At 41.0% G+C, this 24,913-nt stretch overlaps 1 protein-coding gene across 3 annotated transcripts in view; it reads right to left on the reverse strand.

Annotated features, from left to right (window-relative positions):
- Positions 1–3,667: 3,667 nt before the first annotated feature.
- The window catches only part of ACOT9 (acyl-CoA thioesterase 9), a 79,089-nt gene continuing 57,843 nt past the window's right edge, over positions 3,668–24,913 (reverse strand). For all 3 annotated transcript variants that reach the window (XM_070462386.1, XM_020896140.2, XM_020896141.2), the window contains 11 exons: positions 24,779–24,816; positions 19,538–19,621; positions 19,038–19,141; positions 13,101–13,174; positions 6,787–6,854; positions 6,213–6,324; positions 5,970–6,060; positions 5,709–5,794; positions 4,713–4,800; positions 4,411–4,561; positions 3,668–3,971 (listed from right to left, as the gene is read on the reverse strand). In XM_070462386.1, coding sequence (XP_070318487.1) covers positions 3,883–3,971; positions 4,411–4,561; positions 4,713–4,800; positions 5,709–5,794; positions 5,970–6,060; positions 6,213–6,324; positions 6,787–6,854; positions 13,101–13,174; positions 19,038–19,141; positions 19,538–19,621; positions 24,779–24,816 — 985 coding nt within the window. In that variant the 3' untranslated portion in view covers positions 3,668–3,882. The remainder of the gene's footprint in view (positions 3,972–4,410; positions 4,562–4,712; positions 4,801–5,708; positions 5,795–5,969; positions 6,061–6,212; positions 6,325–6,786; positions 6,855–13,100; positions 13,175–19,037; positions 19,142–19,537; positions 19,622–24,778; positions 24,817–24,913) is intronic.

Below are 24,913 nucleotides of genomic sequence, written 5' to 3' on the forward strand. Positions count from 1 at the left end.
AGAAGGAAATGGCAACCCACTCCAGTACTATTGCCTGGAAAATCCCCATGGACGGAGGAGCCTGGTAGGCTACAGTCCATGGGGTCGCAAAGAGTTGGACACAACTGAGCAACTTCACTTTCACTTTCTTTCAACACAAAGTGTTTTTGGTGTTTAAAAAAAAAAATTATAAAAATAAATTTGTTAAGAAACATAATACTAATACTTGATTCTCCATAGCAGAAAAGGGCATAATATTTTCCCCCTTGGACAATGTACATACACCTTTCCAGGTTACAAAATAGAGAGTATAATCACGGCTTTGTAAAAGCTATTAAAACACCTAATATGCTCCATTTATTCATAGGTATTAACAACGACAACAAAGTCCTTAATCAAATAAGTTTCACAAAAGCTGATTTAAAAAGTTAAAAGAGTTGTTCTAATGGCCCTACTTTTCAAAGTCTTTTGTAAGTTAATACGTATTATAAACTACCAGAGGAGGGGTATCTGATGCGGTGCCTCCCGATGTTTCTTGTAAATAAAATATTAATAGGAAATTTTATAAAATCTCATAAATTGTACTGTTTATAATTTAAACATATAAAATGTTTATCAAAGAGCATCTCACCAGAGTTCAAGGACTTCACCCAGGAAAGAGAGCTGGATGCTTGGAATTACTCAGCCTCATTCCACCCAACCCCAGACACCATTGCTTTTTGAAACCATTTTTTTTCTTACCAGCGACCTCTCAATCATTTAACTGGTAGCTTCTTTCCAGTGCTCACCTTTGGGGACTTCCATGACACCATCATCACTCTTCACAGAAATGACTTTGAGAGGCAGGATGATGACACAGTTAGGCGCTAGGAATCTGGCTGGTTGCTCATGGAGCCCATAAGACACCATATAAGAAATTCAACTAGCCTGCTCAGAGAGGCCTGGCTAGCCCCCAGCCATTCCAGCGGCCACAGCTGATGGGCCAGCTGTTCTAGCGCCAGACGAGCTCCTGATTGAACACAGCCGCGTGAGTGATGCCAGCCAACACCGCAAAGAGCAGAAGAAACTCCCACCAGCCCACCACAGAATCAAATGTGTCTTCTGAAAGATGACAAGTCTTTTTCTCTGCCCAAACTCATAGAAATGAAAAATAAAATGGTGAATTTCCTGGGGTGGGGGTGGAGGGCAACCTTCAGTTCTTCAGGAATCAAGTTACTATTAACAGAGAGGAGAAAGAGCAGAAGATACAGAGGTATCTTTGCTACCTTGCAAAGGGAACACATAGCCACGTAGAACACTCTGGTTACCATGAGAAATGGAGCCACAGCCTCATGTGGACACACACAACACAGTGCAGAGCACACTAATGTGAAGTGAACTCTTTTAAGAAAACTAACAATAAAGACATCATCCTTGAAGACTTCCCAGTGAAGAACTACCTGAGCAAAAAGTAAGAACACAGTAATAAATGCCTGATGTAAAATGGGGTATCTCCACATGGACTAGTTATTATAAAACTATGTCCCACCCATTTTAGGAAGTTCTGCACTAGACCAGCAGCAGGGCTGGTACTGGCTGAAAGTTCGCTATTCCTTACAGAAGAGGGACAAAACACTGAACACCAAGAACGTACTGTGTATCCTTCAGAGTTTGCTTCATCTCATCTTCTTAAAAGTACTGTATTAAAAATAAAAATCTCTAGCTCTTATAATATTAAAACTGTTATTGGTAGACAACATAATTTGACTTAAAATCTGATATCCAAAGTTACTCAAGTTATTTAACTGAAAAAAAACGATACTTAAAAGTTCAATCTCAGTAAAATTCAAAGAAAGCAATTAACAAATGTCATTTTTCACCTATTGAAATGGCAAAGATGTCTTTAAAACTAAAGGATAGGGACTTCCCTGGTGGCCTAGTGGTTGAAACTTCACCTTCCAAAGCAGGGGTGCGGGTCTGATCCCTAGTTGGGGAGCAAAGATTCCCACATGCCAAGTGGCAAAAAAAAAACAAAACATAAAAAACAACAGAAGCAATATTGTAACAAATTGAATAAAGACTTTAAAAATGGTCCCCATCAAAAAAAAACTATAAGAAAAATAAAAGTAAAGGTTAAAATTCAGCCAAATCCAGGAAAATTGCTAATAAGTTAAATGAATGTATACAACTGCTCGAGAGTTACTTGAAATACATATTCAAAGTCTTGTGCATACTATTTTGACATACAGATCACTTATCAACAGTTTTCCAAAGAAAACAACTTAAGAATTAAATGTTTTAGCTTTAGGATATTAACTGCAACATTTCTCACAACAGGAAGAAAACTTCTTGCAAAAGCTTCAGCAATAAGCACTTAAGTGCATAATGTACAATCTATATATCAGCATGCAGTGGGTCTCTCAACTGAACTCTGCTTATTAACACATTCAGACAACTCCGCAGGGCTGTCCCTTCTTCCCGCCAGGCAGCTCAGGGACCCCAGCAAGTTACAGGCAGACCTGCAAAATGCAGTACTGAAGGGCCAGGTGAAACTCAGAACAGTAGTAGAGAGAATACAGCTCAGGGGGCCAGGGGCGGGGGGAGGAAGAGAGATGCAAGCAAGCTTACAATGGGCACACACTGGGGGCCATGAGTCCAACTGCCTGTCTCCAGAGCAGCTGTTTGTTCCCATGACTACTTATGCCAGAAATACTCATTCATGTAACTGTAGTTTCAATAAACATTACATTAATAGAATTTTTTTTAAGTACTACAGCCGATTCAGAGGCAGATAGCCAAGTTTGTGACAGCCATTCTAGAACCCACACTGTTTCTTTCGTGGGAACACCTTTCCAGAGGTGACTTTTTACCCCTCTATGCAGCCTGGTTTTTCTCTCTTCTGTACTTGATCAACTTCACATCAAAGAAGAAACTGGGTCTTGGCCGCAGACTCATAGGAATACGTGCGTTTGGGTTCCCAGGTAGCTCTGTGATACTGGGCATAGCGTCCCTGGCTACAATCCCAGAAAGCAGTACCAAGCCCCACACTACCTGGTTATGAATCCCAGCAGCACCATCGACCAGCTGAAGGAGCCTGATCAGGTTATGAACCTCTCTGGGATTCAGATTCCTGAGTGCCCGAACCCAGTGAGTGGGTTACACAGCCTACCTCACAGTGTCGGTGATCTAGCACAGGGAAAGTGCTCCATAAGCATAAGCAGCTGTTATTACCATTACTGTTCCTATTTTTCATCAGATATAAGATTCCCAGCCTCTAGCAGAGTGTACTGAAGAGCTGTCAGGTGAGTGGAAGAAGGAACATTTGGTCCTGCATCTCCTGACCTAGACCATCTGTGAACTCCTCTTGGTATGGTTTCCGATCTAAAGTGTCCCACAGGTTCTTACAAATGCTGTGTCTTTTGTTGAATCCCTTCACTTCAACTTTTCATCTGTCCTCTGCTAACAACAAAAGCTGGGAAATAGAAAGAGGTAAAATTACAAAGGAATCACACAGGGTAGACAGGATTTAAACAACAAAGGGGAACTGCAGTACAGGTCAGGTTTAACAAATGCCCTCCAAATGCCTGGGCAGGAAACCATGTAGATTGACAGTTGCAATATGTGTAAAAAAAGAATCTGTCCAGCCACATAAAAAGACATTCTGCCCTCATTTCCTAAGCAGACAGGAGGCAACATGGTAGCTTCACAATTTAAATTCTTAAAAGTATTTATTATTCAATAATTCTTTCTCCCTCTGCCCCACCCAGCCATTTCTCGTTCCTCTTTTCTGACCATCGTAAAAGCCAAATACATCCTTCATCTCCATGGAAGATGAGAATAAACACTAAAACCGACACACTCGCTCAGGCCTTCATCCGGCACTGTGTCACTGCGGAGTGCTGGCCTTCAACAAGTGCAGTCTTCCTAGGGCTCGACCACGTAGTCCATTTTCAAGGTCACTGGTGCACTCATAGATTTGAAATGCCGCTGCCCATCTAAATACAACATGGACTCTGGAACACAAGAGAGAGAGCGAGCCCTGGAGAAACCTAAGAAAATTATTGTACAAACACAAGACCACCTGGGAACCCTGGGACAGCAATGGGAATGCAAACTTGACATGAGGCATGCAATGCTGGGCCAGAGAATGGGCCACATACCCCAGGGAATGGGCCTCAACTCCAGCCCTTTGGCAGGACCAGTCCTAACCACCAGTGGCTGCTTGCACTGGCACCAGCCCTTCAGACAATGGCCAGGCAGGCAGAACAGCAATGACCAACTAAGGGCCATGAGGCACCCTAACTTTCAGGGCTGCAGAATCTCAAAAGCACAATCCCTTAAAGACATGCACTCGGGAGGATGGGCATCAGAGTACTTCTTATAGCAATCTAAAAGGAGAAAAATATCTTTGAAAGTTCCCCTTGTTAGGGACAAGCAGTCATTGTCACTTACCTCCATATGTTCTAGGGAAAACCAAGGGCACTTCCTTTTCCGACATGAACGTGAAATGAAAGACATTGGTGGTCATGTGCTCTTTATCCTGAAGAGAGGCCACCTCACTGTGAACTCTGACTTGAATGTAATTCCCCTGAGTAAAGCACACCTAAGTGATTAGGGACATGATAGTTAGTCAGCTGCATCAGGAAGAGGGAAGAAAGCAGTCATAAGACAAATGGTGGCTTTAGAATATAAAAGCCTCTCTTTTAGGCCCAAATAATAAAAGATTATATTTCCCTGTCTCATCATACACCTACCTGCGCGGAAAGAAACAGCAACGATCCCACCTCAACAGGTTTCTGAAACATGATATCATCCACGGCAACTATAAACGGTCGGGAACCACTATCAGGGAAAGATAATACTTGGGGTCAACTGCAAAATTCAGATGATCTCTAGTTTTTCCCTAATAATCCTCCAAAGCAAACTTTAAAAGATCAAAGAATAAACCTAGAGGAGGAGGAAATAATCACACCAGTAAGGAATGGTTAAGAGATGACACTATGACCAGATCAGTGCCAAAATTATCTTTTCCCTGCTTCATGTCATCACCCCTTTTTCTCAGCAGGTCTTTAATGTACTAACTGACAGCATCAGAGCAAGAGCCTTCTAAAATGAAGATCAGGGGGAAGGAGAGGGTGGGATGAATTGGAAGAGTAGCACTGACATATATACACTACCACATGTAAAATAACAGCTAGTAAGAAACTGCTTATGACACAAGGATCTCAGCTAGGTGCTCTGTGATGACCTAGAGGGGGAGAAGGGGAGTGGAGTGGGAGGCTTAAGAGGGAGGGGATATATGTATACTTACAGCTGATTCATGTCATTGTACAGCAGAAACCAATGCAATATTGTAAAGCAATTACATTCCAATAAAAAAATTTTAAATAAAAAACAAACCCATCTGGAACCAGTGTAGCATTTATTTAAAAACACCATATATTACCAAACACATTCAGACTGGCCCAAAACATTTCCCTGAGTGTGGTAGTATAAACGACTTCTCAGGAGTTAAAGTGAAAGTGAAGTCGCTTAGTCATGTCCAGCTCTTTGCAACCCCATGGACTGTAGCCCACCAGGCTCCTCTGGTTCATGGGATTCTCCAGGCAAGAATACTGGAGTGGGTTGTCATTTCCTTCTCCAGGGTATCTTCCCAACCCAGGGATCGAACCCAGGTCTCCCTCATTGCAGGCAGACACTTTAACCTCTGAGCCACCAGGGAAGCCAAGACTACCTTAAATCTAACTCACCCGAAGTTACAAGCAGTAGCCCATCCAAGTTCATATGCTTTCCTCATAAGGAAACCACCAAAGATTCGATTGAAAATGTTCCGCTCCTATAGGACATAAGATAAATATTAATAAATACAAGCTTATGACTATACAAATCTACAGAATAAGGAATTAACAATGCCATAGAACAGAGGACAGTTGAAAAGCAGGTCAAATCTTAGATGACTGTCATGAGTCCTAGTTATCCTGTTTAGAAGATTCTTCACTAAGTTCCAATACCTGAGGGTGGCAAATATCCAAGCTCTTGAGTTTTGAATTCTCCATCCACACTGCATTAGGAGGCAAAACTCGACTTCGAAAACTTATAGTCCTGTACAAATGGAGATTGAGGAAACCCTGTCAATGCCATGGCTCTGCTGCAGAAAAGTAAAATATTTACAAACACCACCCAATATGTTCGAGCAAGTGTGGCTCTGGAGAAGGCCTATTTTCCCAACCCAGAATCTCACCATCCTAACTTACTTTGGATCCAGTGTGCTAAGAAACATCTCATGTATGGTTGTCCTCTCCTCGGCAGTGGGGGCCATTTTCAGTAATGACGTGGAGCTGAAGGCGACCCTTCTCCCCTTGTTCACTGCAACAGGGGACAATAAGAGCTATGATCAGAAGGGCCACACTACAGCACAAGCTTCCTGTCCAGGGCTGCCCAGAACCCTATAAACACAGGATTTCCAGATTTGGAAAAGCCAACTGGAAATTATACATTTATCCCAGAGAAGGCTGCTGAAGCTACATAAAACTTCCAGTGATTTTTTGCTTTCAGATGGAATTCATATCAACTCAGTGTGAGATCACTTATAATCACCTTGACCTACAGCCCCAAGCAGCAGTTATTTCATTAAGAGACAACTCGCATTTCATCAAAGGTGAGAAAACAAATTACTTAATATTGTATGATCAATAAAATTGTCCCAAGAATGGACTCTTTGGACACTTGACTGGTATGAGGAGTCCATACATACTCTTAAATAATTTCCTCTGCAACAGAGTTATTATGTTTTTAAAATTATATCTTATTATGAGCAAATTAATATACATTCTCCCTGTCGAAAGAGCTCTTCTTCCTCTGGGCTTTCAACAGTGAGTGGATTTACAAAGGCTGGCCTAAAGAGAAAAAAGAAAAAAATTTTAAGACATGTCATTACCTAGAAAAAAAAAAACTGAAGATTTTCATTTTACGTAATACTACTAACAGCTTCACATAAGAGCTCTGGAACAGTTAGGGGAGCCTTCTGGACAGACTTATCTGCACACTAGACAGTTCACATTGTAAAAAAGGATATGGCCACTTGTCAAAATGTTTCACCTGATTCCAATTATGAAGAAATAGCCAAAAACAGGTTGCAAAAATTCTGTAAGACAACTGGCCTGGACTCTTCAAAAATGTTAATGTTTTTTTCAAGGCAATCAATATATTCAATTCAATCCCTATCAAATTACCATGACATTTTTCACAGAATCAGAACAAAAATATTTTAAACTTGTATGCAAACACAAAAGACTCTGACTAACTATAGCAATTCTGAGAAAGAAAATCAGAGCTGGAGGAATCAGGCTCCTCAACTTCACACCATACTACAAAGCTGCAATAATCAAAACCATATGGTACAGGCACAAAAAAGACATATAGATCAATGGATCAGTATACAAAGCCCAGAAATAAACCCACACACTTATGGTCAATTAATCTATGACAAAGGAGGCAAGAATATACAATGGAGAAAAGACAGTCTCTTCAATAAGTGGTGCTGGGAAAACTGGACAGCTACATGTAAAAAATGAAATTAGAACATTCTCTAACACCATACACAAAAATAAACTCAAAATGGATTAAAGACCTAAATGTAAGGCAAAATACTATAAAATTCCTAGAGGAAAATACAGGCAGAATACTCTTTGACATAAATTGCAGCAATATCTTTTTGGATCTGTCTCCTAGAGTAGTGGAAATAAAAACAAACAAAAAAGCAACAAATGGGACCTAACCACCCTTATGGCAGAAAGTGAAGAACTAAAGAGCCTCTTGATGAAAGTGAAAGAGGAGAGTGAAAAAGTTGGCTTAAAGCTCAACATTCAGAAAACTAAGATCATGGTGTCTGTCCCATCACTTCATGGCAAATAGATGGGAAAACAATGGAAACAGTGGCAGACTTTATTTTGGGGGGCTCCAAAATCACTGCAGATGGTGATTGCAGCCATGAAATTAAAAGACGCTTACTCCTTGGGAAGTTATGACCAACCTACACAGAATATTAAAAAGCAGAGACATTACTTTGTCAACAAAGGTCCGTCTAGTCAAAGCTATGGTTTTTCCAGTAGCCATGTACAGATGTAAGAGTTGGACTATAAAGAAAGCTGAGCGCAAAAGAATTGATGCTTTTGAATTGTGGTGTTAGAGAAGACTCTTGAGAGTCCCTTGGACTGCAAAGAGATCCAATCAGTCCATCCTAAAGGAAATCAGTCCCGGGTGTTCATTGGAAGGACTGATGTTGAAGCTGAAACTCCAATACTTTGACCAGCTGATGTGAAAAGCTGACTCATTTGAAAAGATCCTGATTTTGGGAAAGACTGAAGGCAGGAGGAGACAGAGGATGAGATGGTTGGATGGCATCACTGACTCAATGGACATGAGTCTGAGTAAACTCCGGGAGTTGGTGATGGACAGGGAGGTCTGGCATGCTGCGGTTCATGGGGTCACAAAGAGTCGGACACGACTGAGCGACTGAACTGAACTGAACTGAATGGAATCAAACTTAAAAGCTTTCACACAGCAAAGGAAGCCATAAACAAAATGAAAAGACAACCTACAGAATGGGAGAAAATATTTGCAAATGATGCAACTGACAAAGGATTAATCTCCAAAATATACAAACAGCTCATACAGCTCAATATCAAAACAAATAAATCAAAAAAAAATGGGCAGAAGATCTAAATAAACATTTCTCCAAAGAAGACACACAGATGGCCAAAAGGCACATGAAAAGATGCTCAACATTGCTAATTATTAAAGAAATGCAAATCAAAACTACAATGAGGTATCACCTCACACCGGGTCAGAATGGCCATCATCAAAAAGTCTACAAATAATAAATGCTGGAGAGGGTGTGGAGAAAAGGGAATCCTCCTACACTGTTGGTGGGAATGTAAATTGGTGCAGCCACTATGGAAAACAGTATGGAGGTTCCTTAAAAAACTAAAAACAGAGCTACCATATGATCCACAATCCCACTCCTGGGCATATACCCAGAGAAAACCATAATTCAAAAAGATACATTCACCCCAATGTTCATCTGCAGCACTATTTACAATAGCCAAGACATGGAAGCAACCTAAGTATCCATCAACAGAAGAATGGATAAAGAAAATGTGCAAAGAAACAGAGGAAGACAATAGGATGAAATATTATTTAGCCATAAAAAAGAATGAAATAATGCCATCTGAAGCAACATGGATGGACCTAGAGATCATCATACTAAGTGAAATAAGCTAAAGACAAGTATATGATATCACTTATATGTGGAATCTAAAAAAATGATACAAATGAACTTATTTACAAAACAGAAATAGACTCACACACATAGAAACAAACTTATGGTTACCAAAGGGGAAAGGGAGGAGATAAATTAGGAGTTTGGGATTAACATACACATGTCACTATATGTAAAATAGATAAACAGCAAGGACTTAGTATACAATACAAGGAATTATAGTCAATATTTTATAATAATTATATGGGAAAAGAATCTGGAAAAGTGTATCTATATATATAGAGAGAGATACATAACTGAATCACTTTGCTGTATACCTGAAACTAACACAGTATTGTACATCAACTATACTTCAGTAAAAAATTTTAAAAAGTCAATGTCTTAAAAGACAGAAAGTGCCAGGGGGATTGTTTTAAGGGGAATTATTTAAAGAAACATGATAATAACATATAATATGTGCTTAGTCACTCAGTTGTGTCTCTTTGTGACCCCATGGACTGTAGCCCACCAGGCCCCTCTGTCCATGGGGATTCTCCAGGCAAGAATACCAGCTTGGGTTGCCATACCCTACTCCAGGGGATCTTTCCAACCCAGGGATCAAACCCAGGTCTCCCACATTGCAGACAGATTCTTTACCATCTGAACCATCAGGGAAGCCCCAACAGCATATAATACATGGCCCTTAATCAGACCCTGACTCAAGAGAAAAGGTTATAAAGAATATTTTAGGGACAATTGGCATGGTTTGAATATGGATCAAATATTAGAAACAATAATTGTATAACTGTTAAATTTCTTGGATATAATAAAGTTGCTGACGTTATATAGGAGAATCGCCTTATTCTTAGGAGATACATGTTGAATTATTTATGGGTAAAGTAGTCTCAACTTTACTCTGAAACAATCACATAAGGAAAAGTGTGTATATTTGTATTTACTGAGAAAGGGCAAGAGTAAGGTAAAAGTGGTAAAATGTTAATTTGAGAATTTAGGTGAAGGGTATATGGGTGCTCATTACATTATTCTTTCTACATTCCTGTAGGTGTCAAATTTTTCAAATTAAAACACGGAGAAAAAGGATAATCCTTCACTATGGTAGAATCCAAAAGTTGGACGAAACAAAAATGGAAACAAAAGTACTGAGACAGCAGCTTGGAAAATTAGAATGCATCAGCTGGGTGAGAAACTTTAAGTAATGCCTTCAGTGCTGGAAAAGAAGCCCCAGGTCAGCCACTAGGAGCAGCATGTCAGCTGGAAGTGGCTGGAGGAGACAGAGAAGACAGGTGGATACTTCACTCAGATTAAGAGTCACCAACGGATTTTTTGCTCTTAACTTGGGTCTCCAAGTCAGTTTTCCACGCAGCAAAAGAGATTTCTCACTGAAGACTCCTAACTCAAATTTCTGAAACAAATCAGGCTTCTCATAGCCCTCCAGACTCCATCCTGTACAACAGCAATCCTATAACATTCCCTCCTACCCCACTCCCACACACATAGTTTTTCCCAGTTTGAACGCCTTGGGTGTAACTGGCATTAGGAACCAAGAATTCAATGTAAGAAAGAAAAGATAAGGCATAAAGCTTTAAAGTATGTATAGCTAAACTTGACTTGGAAATGACAGTATAAATTTATGAGGTTTTTTTGTTTTCTTTTTAACATACATTCAAGCTCTGTCCACTGAAAAAGCCTAGAAACAATGACAAACTAATAAAAACATATAGTTCTAGTGCCCAGATTTTGGTGTCTAGCTACCAGTTTCCCATTAAAAGGAACCTGAGGACTCCTTGGAGAAACAGCTGATACCAGGCCTGGGTCAGGAAATGTACAGGATAAGTTCAAGGTATCTCACTGTACCAGAGAGCAGAAAGTTATCAAAGACTGCTGCTGCTGCTGCTGCTGCTAAGTCACTTCAGTCATGTCTGACTCTGTGCAACCCCATCCCTGGGATTCTCCAGGCAAGAACACTGGAGTGGGTTGCCATTTCCTTCTCCAATGTGTGAAAGTGAAGTCACTCAGTCGTGTCCGACTCTTCATGACCCCATGGACTGCAGCCTACCAGGCTCCTCCATCCATGGGATTTTCCAAGCAAGAGTACTGGAGTGGGGTGCCATTGCCTTCTCTGTATCAAAGACTAGGAAATGTAAAAATAGCTCATCACAGGAGGCAGCTTAAAGGAGTTCCCACTGACCAAAGATGTTCCTTCAGAGGAACAGGAAGAACAATGGCTGCAATTTACTGAAACATATTTACTATATTAAAATCCATGAACTCACAGTGATACTTTCTTAAAAATCAAAAAAAAAAGCAGAAAAATTGTCATCATTAGCTAGTAAATGTGTAAATAAAGGAAAGAATGAAACACTGATCCTGACTTTCCTTGACAAACCAAACTGCCCTAGCTGGTAAAGGAAAAGTCATCTTTACAGATCTCTGGCTAACAAATACAGAAAGAATGTCAGAATTGGAGAATCATTTTATATCCTCTAATGAAAATGATTAAACTCCAAAGGAGATTAAAAGCACTGAAGGAAGACTGATGGGAAACTAGTTATTTGGTACATGGGAGACATCTTGTACTGTGCTACACCTGCGGATCATTGTTGATCATAAGAGGATAAACTGAAGTGCATAATGGAAAGATCAGTCTGTTGCTACTTGAACCCACACACTAATCTTACCTTTACAATGAGTGGGAAAATCTGACATGATACAGTACAGAGACAGCATCACCTAGGAAGTGCTCTCACCAAATACACTTAATTCAAATCTAACTAAGCTTTTAGATCTAACTTCAATTTACAGAAAATACAAGGGATAGTGAAACAAGTTAAAAAAAAATACCATGAAGAAGCAATGAGACAAACCCAGAAAGTGAGACACTGTATAGAACAATGAATCTGGGCTTTTGCCCACTTCATGAGAAGGGGTAAAGGACAGGTGGGTGCACACAACCATTCCAGATTAACACAGGCTGAAGAGATTCCACAATTTTATGAATATACTAAAAGTCATTAAACTGTACACTTTTAATCATTGAATTGTATGATATGTGAATCATATCTCAATAAAGCTGCGAACAAAAGCAGCAGACATAAGAAACATAAAAATTAAATGTAGTAAGTGGACCTTGTTTGGATCCTGATATATATAAATCATTAAAAAGGTAATTGGGGAAAAGTGAATATGAACTATTAGAATACATTAAGTACTTACTATTATTTGTTAGGTGTGCTAGTGGTAATGTAGTTATTTAAGAAAATATCCTCATTTTTAAAGCAATGCCTACACTAAGGTATTCAGAGGTGAAATGTCATTATATCTGAAATTGCTTTAAAATATGATAAAGAAAATAATATACCTTTAAAAAAGAAGCAAATATGGCAAAATGTCAAAACTCTTAAGTTTAGGTGATGGTATCTAGAAATTTATTAAAGTCTTCTCTCCAATTTTCACATATCTCCAGATATTTGAAAAATATATTTGAAGACTTCCCTGTAGCTCAGACGGTAAAGACACTTCCTGCAATGCAGGGGTCCCGTGTTCAGTCCCTAGGTCCAGAAGATCCTCTGGAGAAGGGAATGGCAATCCACTCCAGTATTCTTGCCTGGAGAATCACATGGACAGAGGAGCCTAGCAGGCTACAGTCCGTGGGGTTGCAAAGAGTCAGACAAAACTGAGTGAAATTTACTAGATCTAGAATAAATCTAGAGATTTTATTAATTAAATCTAATAAATCTGGAAATTTATTAAAGTTTTCTCTCCGGTTTTCAGATATCTCCAGATATTTGAAAAAATATATATTTTATATTTTTCAAAGGACAAGAAAAAAGAAGAAAGAAATAGGAAAAAAAACAGCAATTACCCTTTATTTTCAGAATCACGAGCCACCATTACAAATGTCGCATCCAAAACAGGAGAAAATTCATTGTCATGTAACTAGAGAACAAAGAAAAGAAAATGCAGATGTAAGAAATGCATTTAGTAGGAAGACCTAGTACAATCTTAACCAGATACCAGAGCCTTCAAGAAAGGCTGAAATTAGCGAAAGAGGACGAGTGCATTCATTAATCGCCATCTGCTGAGATGCCAGAAACATGACTAGGCTCTGGCAGGTGGCGGGGAGTGGCAGCAAGATCACGGAATCTGTGGTCTAGCAGAGAATGGAGACACCTCCAAAACCCAGACAGTGCAGAGAGTGAGAAGGGCTGGGACGGGCACGAACTATGTGGGCCTTGGAGCTGCCTGACCAGGACCCAGGGCAAGGGTCGCAGAGGGACCTTATGCATCACCATCACTTAGGTGCAACCATCTTGCAGAAGACTGGCTTTCTTCAAGCTTACCTGTCCTCCCAAAGGCACACACAGCCAAGCAGACCTGCCATCGCTCACCCAGACATTCAAATTTTCTGGAAACTTGAGTGTGCCAACTACTAGGATGTGCCTATTTCCTTAGCCCAGCACAGGGGCTTCCAAGAAGGGACAAGATGAGTGACAATTCTGTGGATTAAGCTAAATATGTACAATGCAGAGTCCATCGAGATTTTAAGGTATTTTTTTACCCCCTAGGAGTCTGTACTTCCAGGAAAGTTATATCCTCAAGTCCTATCGTAAACTTGGGTACAGATGGTTCCATCCTCAACAAACCTCATCACTAGTCCTCATGACCAATATCCATTCAACCCCTTATGAGCCCTCCCTTGCAATTTTGGGAAGAGTCTCCCCCATCTCACTATGTCCCTGTCCTGTTCAAACCAAAGAGTTCCTCCTTTCTCCCAGCATCTGTTCTAAGCCTGCTGGAAAGCCTCTGCCACAGAGCCCAGATTTCTCTCCAGTTGTTCATCAAACGTTCCCCTCATGCCTGCACCTTTTTCTCTAGCCACAGCTAACCACTTGGAGGTCCTAGAATGTCCCATTTTGTCACCTGAGCACCTCCCCTCCACATCTTTGCCTGATGCCTTCCTCAGGGTGGCATTCCTCAAGATACTCCTCCCCATCCCCAGTTCCAGCTCTACTCCCCAGTCAGAGTTGATCATTCCCTCCCTTTTTTTGCCACCTAAGTGGAAACAAAGGCCTCTTCTGACAGTGGCTCTCAACATAAGCTAGGAAGATATCACCCCCTAGGAGCATCTGGAAATGTGCAGGGCTGGTGATGGTTGCCATATGAGCTGAGGGACATTACCAGCGTAGTGCAGGTAACACTTCACAACGCAGGGGAAGGTCCTGCAGAACAAAGAATGCTCCCATGTACAATGCTAACAATGTCCCTGTTGAGAAATAGTGCACAGTACTTAATTTGTGCTTAGTCGCTCAGTCGTGTCCAATCTTTGTGACCCTTTGAACTATACCTCACCAGGCTCCTCTATCTGTGGGATTTCTCAGGCAAGAACACTGGAATGGATTTGCCGTTTCCTCCTCCAGGGGATCTTCCCGACCCAGGGATCAAACCCACATCTCCTGTGTCTCCTGCACTGCAGGTGGATTCTTTACCACTGAGCCATCAGGGAAGCCCACTTAATTGAATATACCATAAAGATTTACTTATGTGTCTGTCTTCCTACTGTACCGAAAGCTCCTTGAGGACAAAGACCACTTTTATTCACATTTGTATCCCAGCAACTGGCACAAAGACTGGCAGACAGCAGATACCCGATCAATGATTGTCAATGAATGAACTGAGGCAGCTAACTGTTGAGCTCTACTAGAGTGTGAACTCCAAAAGACTGGAACTTTCTGTTTTGCTCACTGCTGTATACTGAGCACAGATGGCACACCCCATAAATCACTGCAAAGTCAATGTTAAATGTTGGCCATCAGGAAGTGGGCTAGATGACTCGCTCCCAGATCTCCTTGGGGATGCGCACAGTCAGACAGAAAAAACACGTGCATACAGAGCTCTGTAGAGCAGACGATAGCAGGAGCCAGAAGAGAGGGACATGGGGAAGGAACAGGTACTATGAGCTGAAAGGATCAGGGACAGATTGGAGTATGAAGTAACCTGGAAGCACAGGTGGAATGGGGATATGGGGAGCCACTGCCCAAGAAATTCCAGCAAAAGGAAAATGTACACCAGGATACTCATCCACTCACCTACTATGTAATGTTCCAGTTTATTATAATTAATGTGCACTAGTGCCAAGCATTGTGGATGCAAAACAAACAACTCTACTCTCAGGACACTCAAGGTCTCCGGTGGTGTGCTCTAAGAAGGCGTGTGAACCAGCCACCAGGTAGGTTGGTGCTATTTATGGAGCACCTTAGATCCTAACTGGTGTCTCAGATGGTAAAGAATCAGCCTGCAGGAGACCCACCAGGTTTGATCCCTGAGTCAGGAAGATCCCCTGGAGAAGGAAATGGCAACCCACTCCAGCATTCTTGCCTGGAGAATTCCATGGACAGAGGAGCCTGGTGGGCTGCAGTCTGTGGGGTCACAAAAAGTCAGACACAACTGAGCGACTAACACTTTAGATCCTAACTAGTCAAAGGAATTTAGACTTTGAACCACAGATAATGGCCACTGAAGGGCTCTGAGAAGGGAAGTGATATGACTGAAGATCAGCTGTGGAAGATCTATCTGGTAGATATGTGTAAAATTAAGACAGAAGAGACTAAAGGCAGGCAGAATAATTAAAAGATAGCTAAGATGCTCACACAAGAGGCAGTGAGGGCTTGAATGAAAACTCAGAGGTCAGGGGGAAGGGGAAGCGAGGACTCTGGTGAGAAACAGTGGGTGATGAATCTGCAAGACTTGGCAAAAGGCTGCACGGGACAGGAAAAAACTAAAGCTTTCATAAAGGTTTGGAGCTGGGAGAAACAGGAGGGTGGGAAAGGGGAAAGCGAAGGAGAATCAGGATTGGAAAGGAAGCTGACATAGTCTGGAACACACTGGACTTGGGAGACAGCAAGAGTACACATGGGAGAGAGATCTATGGGAACCCCAAAAGGCAGGTCTGAAAGTCAAGCCTAGAAGAGATCTGGAACCATCTTCATAGCAATGATGATAAATTAACATAATTGGCAACATCTGATTAGTGGCTACTGTGGTTAACAAAACAGCATCTCAGAGAGGGCGAGAAATCTGCCCACAGTCACATGGCTAACAAACAGCAGAGTTAGGATGTGTTTTTTTTTGCCCACACCATGTGGCATGTGGGATCTTAGTTCCCCGACCAGGGATCGAACCTGTGCCCCTTGCAGTGGAAGTGTGGAGTCTTAACCACTGAACTGCCAGGGAAGTCCCAGAGCTGGGATCTGAACCTACATTTTAGCCAAACCAAAGGCAGGGTATCTATTGCCAAGCTCTCTTTCTGGAATAAAAGATCACTTAAGCCATGAGTTATTCATCAAAATGGCCAATGAGAAATGCAAATTTAAAACAAAAGAGTATTTCTGACACTGATTTTTCACTGGCTCTCTTCCTAATAATTCCTTTATCTCTTTTTCAATCTATTTGTCCAAGATTTCCTAGAAAGCAGGTCTTATGCCAGGAATCCACTGTGAGTCAACCATTAGGACTAAGAAAGGAAGTGAACAAATCATAGCACTATCCCCAACAACTTCATGTTTGGTTTTAAAAGCAGTATTATTATTATTATTTAAAAGCAGCAACAAGGGAGTTTAAAAAATTCAACTGTTAACATATAGTATCAAATTTTAAAAGTACCTACTTTGTTTATTTAACTTAAATGCAGAGTACATCATGTGAAATGCTGGGCTGGAAGAAGCACAAGCTGGAATCAAGATTGCTGGGAGAAATATCAATAACCTCAGATATGCAGATGACACCACCCTTATGGCAGAAAGCGAGAGAACTAAAGAGCCTCTTGATGAAAGTGAAAGAGGAGAGTGAAAAAGTTGGCTTAAAGCTCAACATTCAGAAAACTAAGATCATGGCATCTGGGTCCCATCACTTCACGGCAAATAGATGGGGAAACAACGAAAACACTAACAGACTTTATTTTGGGGGCTCCAAAATCACTGCAGATGGTGACTGCAGCCATGAAATTAAAAGACGCTTGCTCCTTAGAAGAAAAGCTATGACCAATCTAGACAGCATATTAAAAAGTAGAGACATTACTTTACCAACAAAGGTCCGTCTAGTCAAAGCTATGGTTTTTCCAGTAGTCATGTACGGATGTGAGAGTTGGACTATAAAGAAAGCTGAGCACCAAGGAATTGATGCTTTTGAACTGTGGTGTTGGAGAAGACTCTTGAGAGTCCTTTGGAACTGCAAGGAGATCCAACCAGTCAATTCTAAAAGAAATCAGTCCTGAATATTCATTGGAAGGACTGATGCTGAAGCTGAAACTCCAATGCTTTGGCCATCTGATGCAAAGAACTGAGACTAGAAAAAAACCCTGATGCTGGGAAAGATTGAAGGTGGGAGGAGAAGGGAACGACAGAGGATGAGATGGCTGGATGGCATCACCGACTTGATGGACATGAGTTTGAGTAAGCTTTGGGAGTTGGTGATGGACAGGGAAGCTTGTTCTGCAATCCATGGGGTCGCAAACAGTCAGACACAACTGAGCGACTGAACTGAACTGATTTTGACAAAATAATTTTAATTACTGCAGAGCAACCTTCAGACTTTTTCCAAAAGGTGAAATGCTTCATAATTTCATAACAGAAAAGAAACATGTATCTGAATGATAGATCCATCTAATACCCTGATATAACTAAGTTGTTCTTAGATAAGTTTTCACAATGAAATCTTGAACATATTCTGAATTATTTGATTTCTGTACTATTATCTTCAAGGTACTTTTTCTTGACAAATTTCTTCATCTCTTTTTAAAAAACTATTTATTAATTTATTAGGCTGTGCCGAGTCTTAGCAGCATTCAAACTCTTAGTTACAGCATGTAGGATCTAGTCCCCTGACAAGGGACTAAACCTGGGCTCCCTACATGAGGAGCACAGAGTCTTAGCCACTAGGCCACCAATGAAGTCCTTCTTCATTACCTTGTAATAGCTGTTCTGACTTGTGCTCATCAGAGAGGCTGTTCCTAGATGCTACAGTAATCTAAGTGACTGTTATGGGTTGAACTGTGTCCCCCAACAAGATATGTTGATGTCCTAACCCTCAGTACAGGTGAAGGTGACTATATTTAGACATAGGGTTGTTGCAGATATAATCAGGTAAGATGAAGTCACACTGGAGTAGGTGGGCCCTTAATCCACTATTATTGATGCCCTTGTAAGAATAGAAGAGACATAGAAATGCAAGAGGAAAGTGATATGTAATGAAGAAGGAAGACAATGAGTGTTATAAGCCAAGGAATGCCAAAAAGCCAGCAAACCACTAGAAGCTAGAAAGAAGCAATGAAGGCCTCTCCTATACAGGTTTTAGAGGGAGCATGGTCCTGCTGAGACCTTAATTTTGGATTTCTAGCCTTGCAATTGTACAACAATTAATTTCTGTTGTTTTAAGCCATCTGGTTCATGGTACTTTGCTACAGCAGCCCTAAGAAACTAACAGTGACCAATTCCATTTATGTTTAACAGAACTCAGACTGTTGTGAAATTCTCGGGGTAAAACCAGAAACAAATACCTTAACATGGAGCCATGTATGATTTGAAAATAATAAACACTAAGCATAAACACCAAATAATCTGTCAGTCTTTCTTCAGGAGGATACTAATACACCATCTGCTTGAAGTGAACTTGAATTGCTCTTCTATAAGTGGAAAACTTTTAAAACTATACACCTGTCTATGGATAGACAGCTAAGTAAGCTTTTCTTTCACTGAGGCTAGCTGGCTGTATTAGAAAAAGGGGCAGACTTTGGGCACAGACACACCTGGAACATATGCATCTTCACTTCCATGGATGTCTTCCCAACCCAACTAACATGACCACTGAACTTGATGTCCTGTTCTGGGCTCAAACTCTTCTTACACATATCTACAAAACAGAAAATCAATCTGAGCACAAACCATACTCCAACTTTTCTGTACTGCAAATGGACATATTTTATTTGAAATTTTTGTAAATTCCATTATATTTCTTTTTTGTCTTGAAAACTAAAAATATGATTCCTTTTTGACATACTGAAGACATGTGTATGTCTTTCTGAAAAATAAGGCAATGCAAAGAATATAAAAAGTGAAAACAGAATCATGCAAAACCCTTCCACTTGAAGATAATTATAAAAAACATGTTGGTACATAGCTGACATTTTCATATGCATATACATATATACATAAAAAATTCCTCCATAAAAGGAAAATATTTCCTCAAATATCAATATTTCATAATTACTAAAAATTCTAAGTATGTCAAGAAAATTCTATCACTTACCAATCTTGTCCACAAGGGCTGTAACTATTGATAAAGGAGACATCTTAGCTGAATGAATTTTGTTGTGCATGTAGCAAATAAGAACTGTAGGAAAAGAGAAGAGAAACAAATAAAGGAAAAAGCAGAATTACTTTTTAATGTTCACAATTCACTCCTTGAAATTCATAAACAGTCTTATCTGGTTTTGAAGACCCAAATCCCCATATCCCACTACTGGTCATATCCTAGAACCAAAGATTTTGACATATTAATGACATCTAGAAATCCTCTAATCTGTCTGTTGAATTTTGGCTCTGATGAGGAAACTGAAGCCCAAAGCCCAGGTCTACCAGGTGGCTTATCATCACTCAACCGAGGTACAGTGCCTAAGTCAGAAAAAGACCCCAACACACAAGTTTGAAAACAGCAAACTTCTTCAAAAAAGAGAAATAAAAGACAAGGACTCACCTACCTGTTTTCCTCTTGACTCTTCCAGAATCTTGAAGCTATTATTTGGCTTAGAGCTCTCCCTCCTTCCCCATAATACCCTCGGCTCCTACACTACCCCGTGGTGATCTGTGTACTTCCCATATTTTAACAAGTATGTACAGGTGCCAAGCATGATTCGATGTACCTTACAAATATCAACTCATTTAAAACTGAAGTGTACTTCTTCAATAGCATCCCTGCCTACCCTATGATTCATTCAAATTTGTATCATCAACCCTTAGGACCGGGTCTGTGCTCAGTATCTGTTGAGTAACAATAAACTCTTCCATCCGCGCACCTGCTAAAGGATGTACTAGGAGGGGGATGAGGAGCGAAAGGCAAGAAACTCCATTTACAAACCTTTATGGTACCCAGAAAGGAAACTGTAAGTGTCTGGCCTATGGCACATTAGTGGAAATGAAGACAAGAGAAAAGATCCAAGAGCTAAGAAGAAAGCAGGTTTGACAAGACTTGAATTAACTCGGGTATCTAACTTGCATGAGTGAAGATGATGTACCATTCACTGAGAAAAAGGATATACACAGGAAGAGCAGAGTGGACTATTTTCAACACACTGAATTCAGGAAGTCCATGGCAGATCCAAATGAAGACGGCCAAAAGGCAGGAGGACAAACTGGTCTGCAACTCACAAGGGCAGGCCAGGAAATGTTCCTTATGTAGCTCCCACACTAGAATTGATGCTTTTGAACCATGGTGTTGGAGAAGACTCTTGAGAGTCCCTTGGACAGCAAAGAGATCAAACCAGTCAATCCTAAAGGAAATAAACCCTGAATATTCATTGGAAGGACTGATACTGAAGCTCCAATACTTTGGCCACCTGATACAAAGAGACCCCGATGCTGGGAAAGATTGAAGGCGGAAGGAGAAGAGGACGACAGAGCTTCTCTTATGGTGGAGCACAGGCTCCAGGCGAGTGGGCTTCAGTCATTGTGGCACGTGGGCTCAGAAGTTGTGGTGCACAGGCTTAGTTGCTCTGTGGCATGTGGGATCTTCCCGGACCAGGGATTGAACCCTGTGTCCCCTGCATTGGCAGGTGGATTCCTTATCACTGAGCCACCAGGAAGCCCCCATTTTTTATTGGCTTCGTTATCTTTTCCTTATTCATTTGTAGTAACCCTTTCATATAGTTTATTATTTTCTTCATTCTTCTTTTTGGTTACTCTTTCTTGCAGACACATGCTAGGGTTTTTGCTGTTGTTAATAGTGTCTTTAGTCATATGGGAGTTTTTCAATTTAAAGCAGTCAAATTTAGCAATCCATTTTGAACTAAGACTATTACTAGGTGCAAGCAGGTTTGGAATTTTTATATTTTCATGGTGAATTTTTCCTGTTCTCATGTTTGTGCCTCTTTATACTGGTTTTTATTTAAGTACATTTTAATGAAATAAATATAGCTAATATAGGAGGAGAAGGGGATGACAGAGGATGAGATGGTTGGATGGTATCACTGACTCAATGGACATGAGTTTGAGCAAACTCCGGGAGATGGTGAAGGACAGGGAAGCCTGGTATCCATGGGGTCTAACACTACACAATTCAACAATACTGAGAGCAATTGAAGCACTGGGATTCGAGATTTATAGAGAAAGTGCATCTATCAACAACAAAAAGGGGCAGAAGACAACACCCTGGAGATCAGCAACATTTAAAGGATCAACACAGAAAGAGGAAGCTACAAAGGAGACTGGGAAGCAGCAGCCTGAGAGGTGGGAGGAAATATTGCCAACACCCACAGGTGAGTTTGACATTGTCAGGAGCTGCAAAAGGGTCATGTATGCCGAGAAGCACCTGTGAGATCATGCATTAAGGCAGCAACAGACTGTTTGGCATGTTCAGCTCAATGACACAGAGGAGCAGAAGCCAGAACACAAAGTTAGCTCTCAAGTGAGAGGGAAAGAAAACTGGAGAGTGCTATAAGGGAAGGGGATTTTACCTATTTCTCATTGTAAGACTCAAGAGCCTTGAACATGTTTAGAAACTGAGGGAAAAGTGAAATTGAGCAAAGGCTTGAGATACGAGGGAGAAAGTGTATGTGATAAAAGGCAGGTTTCTTGAAGAAAGGGATGGAATAGTATCAAATGAACTAGTAAAAGGGACTAGCCATCTACATGAGGTGATGAAGAAAAACAGAATAGTGGTAGGGGAGTTTGTGTATTTAAGCTAAGTGTTAGTCACTCAGTCATGTCCAACTCTTTGTGACCCCCTGGACTGTAGCCCACCAGGCTCCTCTGTCCATGGAATTCTTCAGGCAAGAATACTGGAGTGGGTAGCCATTCCCTTCTCCAGGGAATCTTCCCAACCCAGGGATCAAACTGCTGTCTCCTTCATTGGCAGGCATTGCAGGCAGATTCTTCATCATCTGAGCCACCAGGGAAGTCCATCTATTTAGGGACACCTAAGTAAACCAACCAGTCCATCCTAAAGGAGATCAGTCCTGAGTGTTCACTGGAAGGACTGATACTGAAGTTGAAACTCCAATACTGTGGCCACCTCATGCTCAGAGTTGACTCATTCGGAAAAGACCCTGATGCTGGGAGGGACTGGGGGCAGGAGGAGAAGGGGACGACAGAGGATGAGATGGCTGGACGTCATCACTGACTCGATGGGCATGAGTTTGAGTAAACTCCGGGAGTTGGTGATGGACAGGGAGGCCTGGCGTGCTGCGATTCATGGGGTTGCAAAGAGTCAGACATGACTGAGCGACTGAACTGAAGTAAACCAGAGTCGAGTGAGAGTGTGTGTGTGTGTGTGTGTGTGTGTGAGAGAGAGAGAGAGAGAGAGAGAGAGAGATCTTTTTTTAAGAGCCAGTAAGAAATTTTAGGGCTTCCCAGGCGGTACTAGTGGTAAAGAACTCGCCTACAACGCAGGAGACAGAGGAGACACGGGTTTGATTCCTGGGTCCAGAAGATCCCCTGGAGAAGGAAATGGCAACCCACTCCAGTATTCTTGCCTAGAGAATTCCATGGACAGAGGAGCTTGGTGGGCTACAGTCCACAGGGTCGCAAAGAGTCGGACACAACTGAGCGACTAACATTAACTAACTCATGAATTTTTAAGCAAGTTTATTAATTTCAAGAAAACGTAGCTAGGTGTAAGCCCAACAATGGATTTACATCTCTATTTTAAAGATTAACAGAGCCTTTTTAAAATGCTTTCCCAACAGTTCAGTTCAAAGGCCCCAAATCGAGTGCTGAAGCCCAAGTGGGGTCAGGAGGACACGCAGTGAGGAAACGAGAGCCATGGCGCACAATGCTACAGCCCGAGCACAAGGAGGAGGGTGACCTGGTACAGAGCAGCACCCCGGCGAGGTGAGGGGAGCGTCCATGAGGATTTTGAGGCAGCAGTCATATGAAACTGGCTACATACAGGGGAACTGATCAAATAAGTAACTATATTCTGGATAATGGAGCCAGCTGGAGAAGGGAATCACAAATGTGAAAAGGGAGGAATAAAGAATGAACCTGTGGCTAGATTAGAATTGGGACTATCAGTATGAACCCAGGGTTCCAACAGACAGACAAACAGAGATATAGGCAGATGGAAAGAGGGAAAGAGATTGGCAGGCAGGTATAAATGTAAGTGAACATGTATGTGCATATATTCCCCAGCTCAGATACTAAAAGAGCATTGGAATAGCGATACCCCAGCAACAGTGACCACTCTAGACTCAGATCTTGATTTCTCCGCTGAAAAGATCCAGGGCTCCTCAGAGATTTGGCTGATTCCAGGACTGGAGCACAAAAAGTAGAAATGAGCCTAGAAGATCTTGTGCCAAAAAGTGAGGAAGTGCTCAGAGAATGATGGGGACACATCCAAGAAAGAAAAAAACAAAAACAAAAAAACCCACAGAAGTCAGCATGAAGGGACAGAAACAGTCCTGGGACAATCTGAACATCAAAACAGATGATAGAAATACATTCTAATCCATTCAGTAACATAGGAATCCCTGAGTCCCTACTGAGTTTAAAATAATTGATAAAAAATGGGATTTTCACAAGTCCCAACAAGGTACTTATTAATTAAAAAGGGGAAAAGAGTAGCTTTACAGCAAAGAAACCTGGCAGACGCCACCTTCACCAAGGAATCAAAGATAACATCACAGGAACAGGACAAATTAGAATTATGCACTACCTGCTAAGATGCAACAGAAACACAGCATCCCTTCTGTGTCACTCCAGTCAAAGATGCATGTCCCAAATCTAATCTTGGGGAAGCATCAAACAAAACCAAATTAAAAGAAATTCCACAAAAGAACTGGCGCATAACCTTCAAGAGTATCAAGGTCATGAAAGTCAGGGAAAGACTGACGAACTATCTGTGACACAACAACTAAACGCAACACGTGATTCAGAAGTGGATCCTCCTGCTATGAAGGACCTCTGGCCAAAGTTGAATGGGTTCTGAGGATTAGACTGTCTAAATGCCAGTGTTAATTTCTTGATTTTGAGGGTTATCTTGTAGCTATGAAGGAGAATGTCCTTGTTTGTAGGAAACACATGTGAAAATATTTGGGGGTGATGTGCATCGTGTCATCAACATACTCTCACATGATTCAGGGAAGAACAACTCCTTGTACTCTGCCACTTTTCTGTAAATTTAATTAAATAATTATGACAATTCAGAATTAGCAGATGCCATTCTTTTTCTGCTCTTTTATATCAGTGCAAGTTAAAGAATAAAAAGACCTTTTCCAGCCAGAGGCATCAATGTATTGATGTAAGTCCCTATTCAAAAATATTAAAATATCAGTACCTCCTAGGCTGTCAAGATCCTCAAGAATCCTGCCAAACCTGTGAAATAAAGAAAACTGTGATGAAGTGAAAATCATGATGATCACCCTTTAAAAAAATAACACATCATGGGGTGATAAATATCTACTAAAATTTA

This window comes from Odocoileus virginianus, unplaced genomic scaffold (genome assembly GCF_023699985.2).
Source record: "Odocoileus virginianus isolate 20LAN1187 ecotype Illinois unplaced genomic scaffold, Ovbor_1.2 Unplaced_Scaffold_4, whole genome shotgun sequence".
Lineage (NCBI taxonomy): Eukaryota > Metazoa > Chordata > Mammalia > Artiodactyla > Cervidae > Odocoileus > Odocoileus virginianus.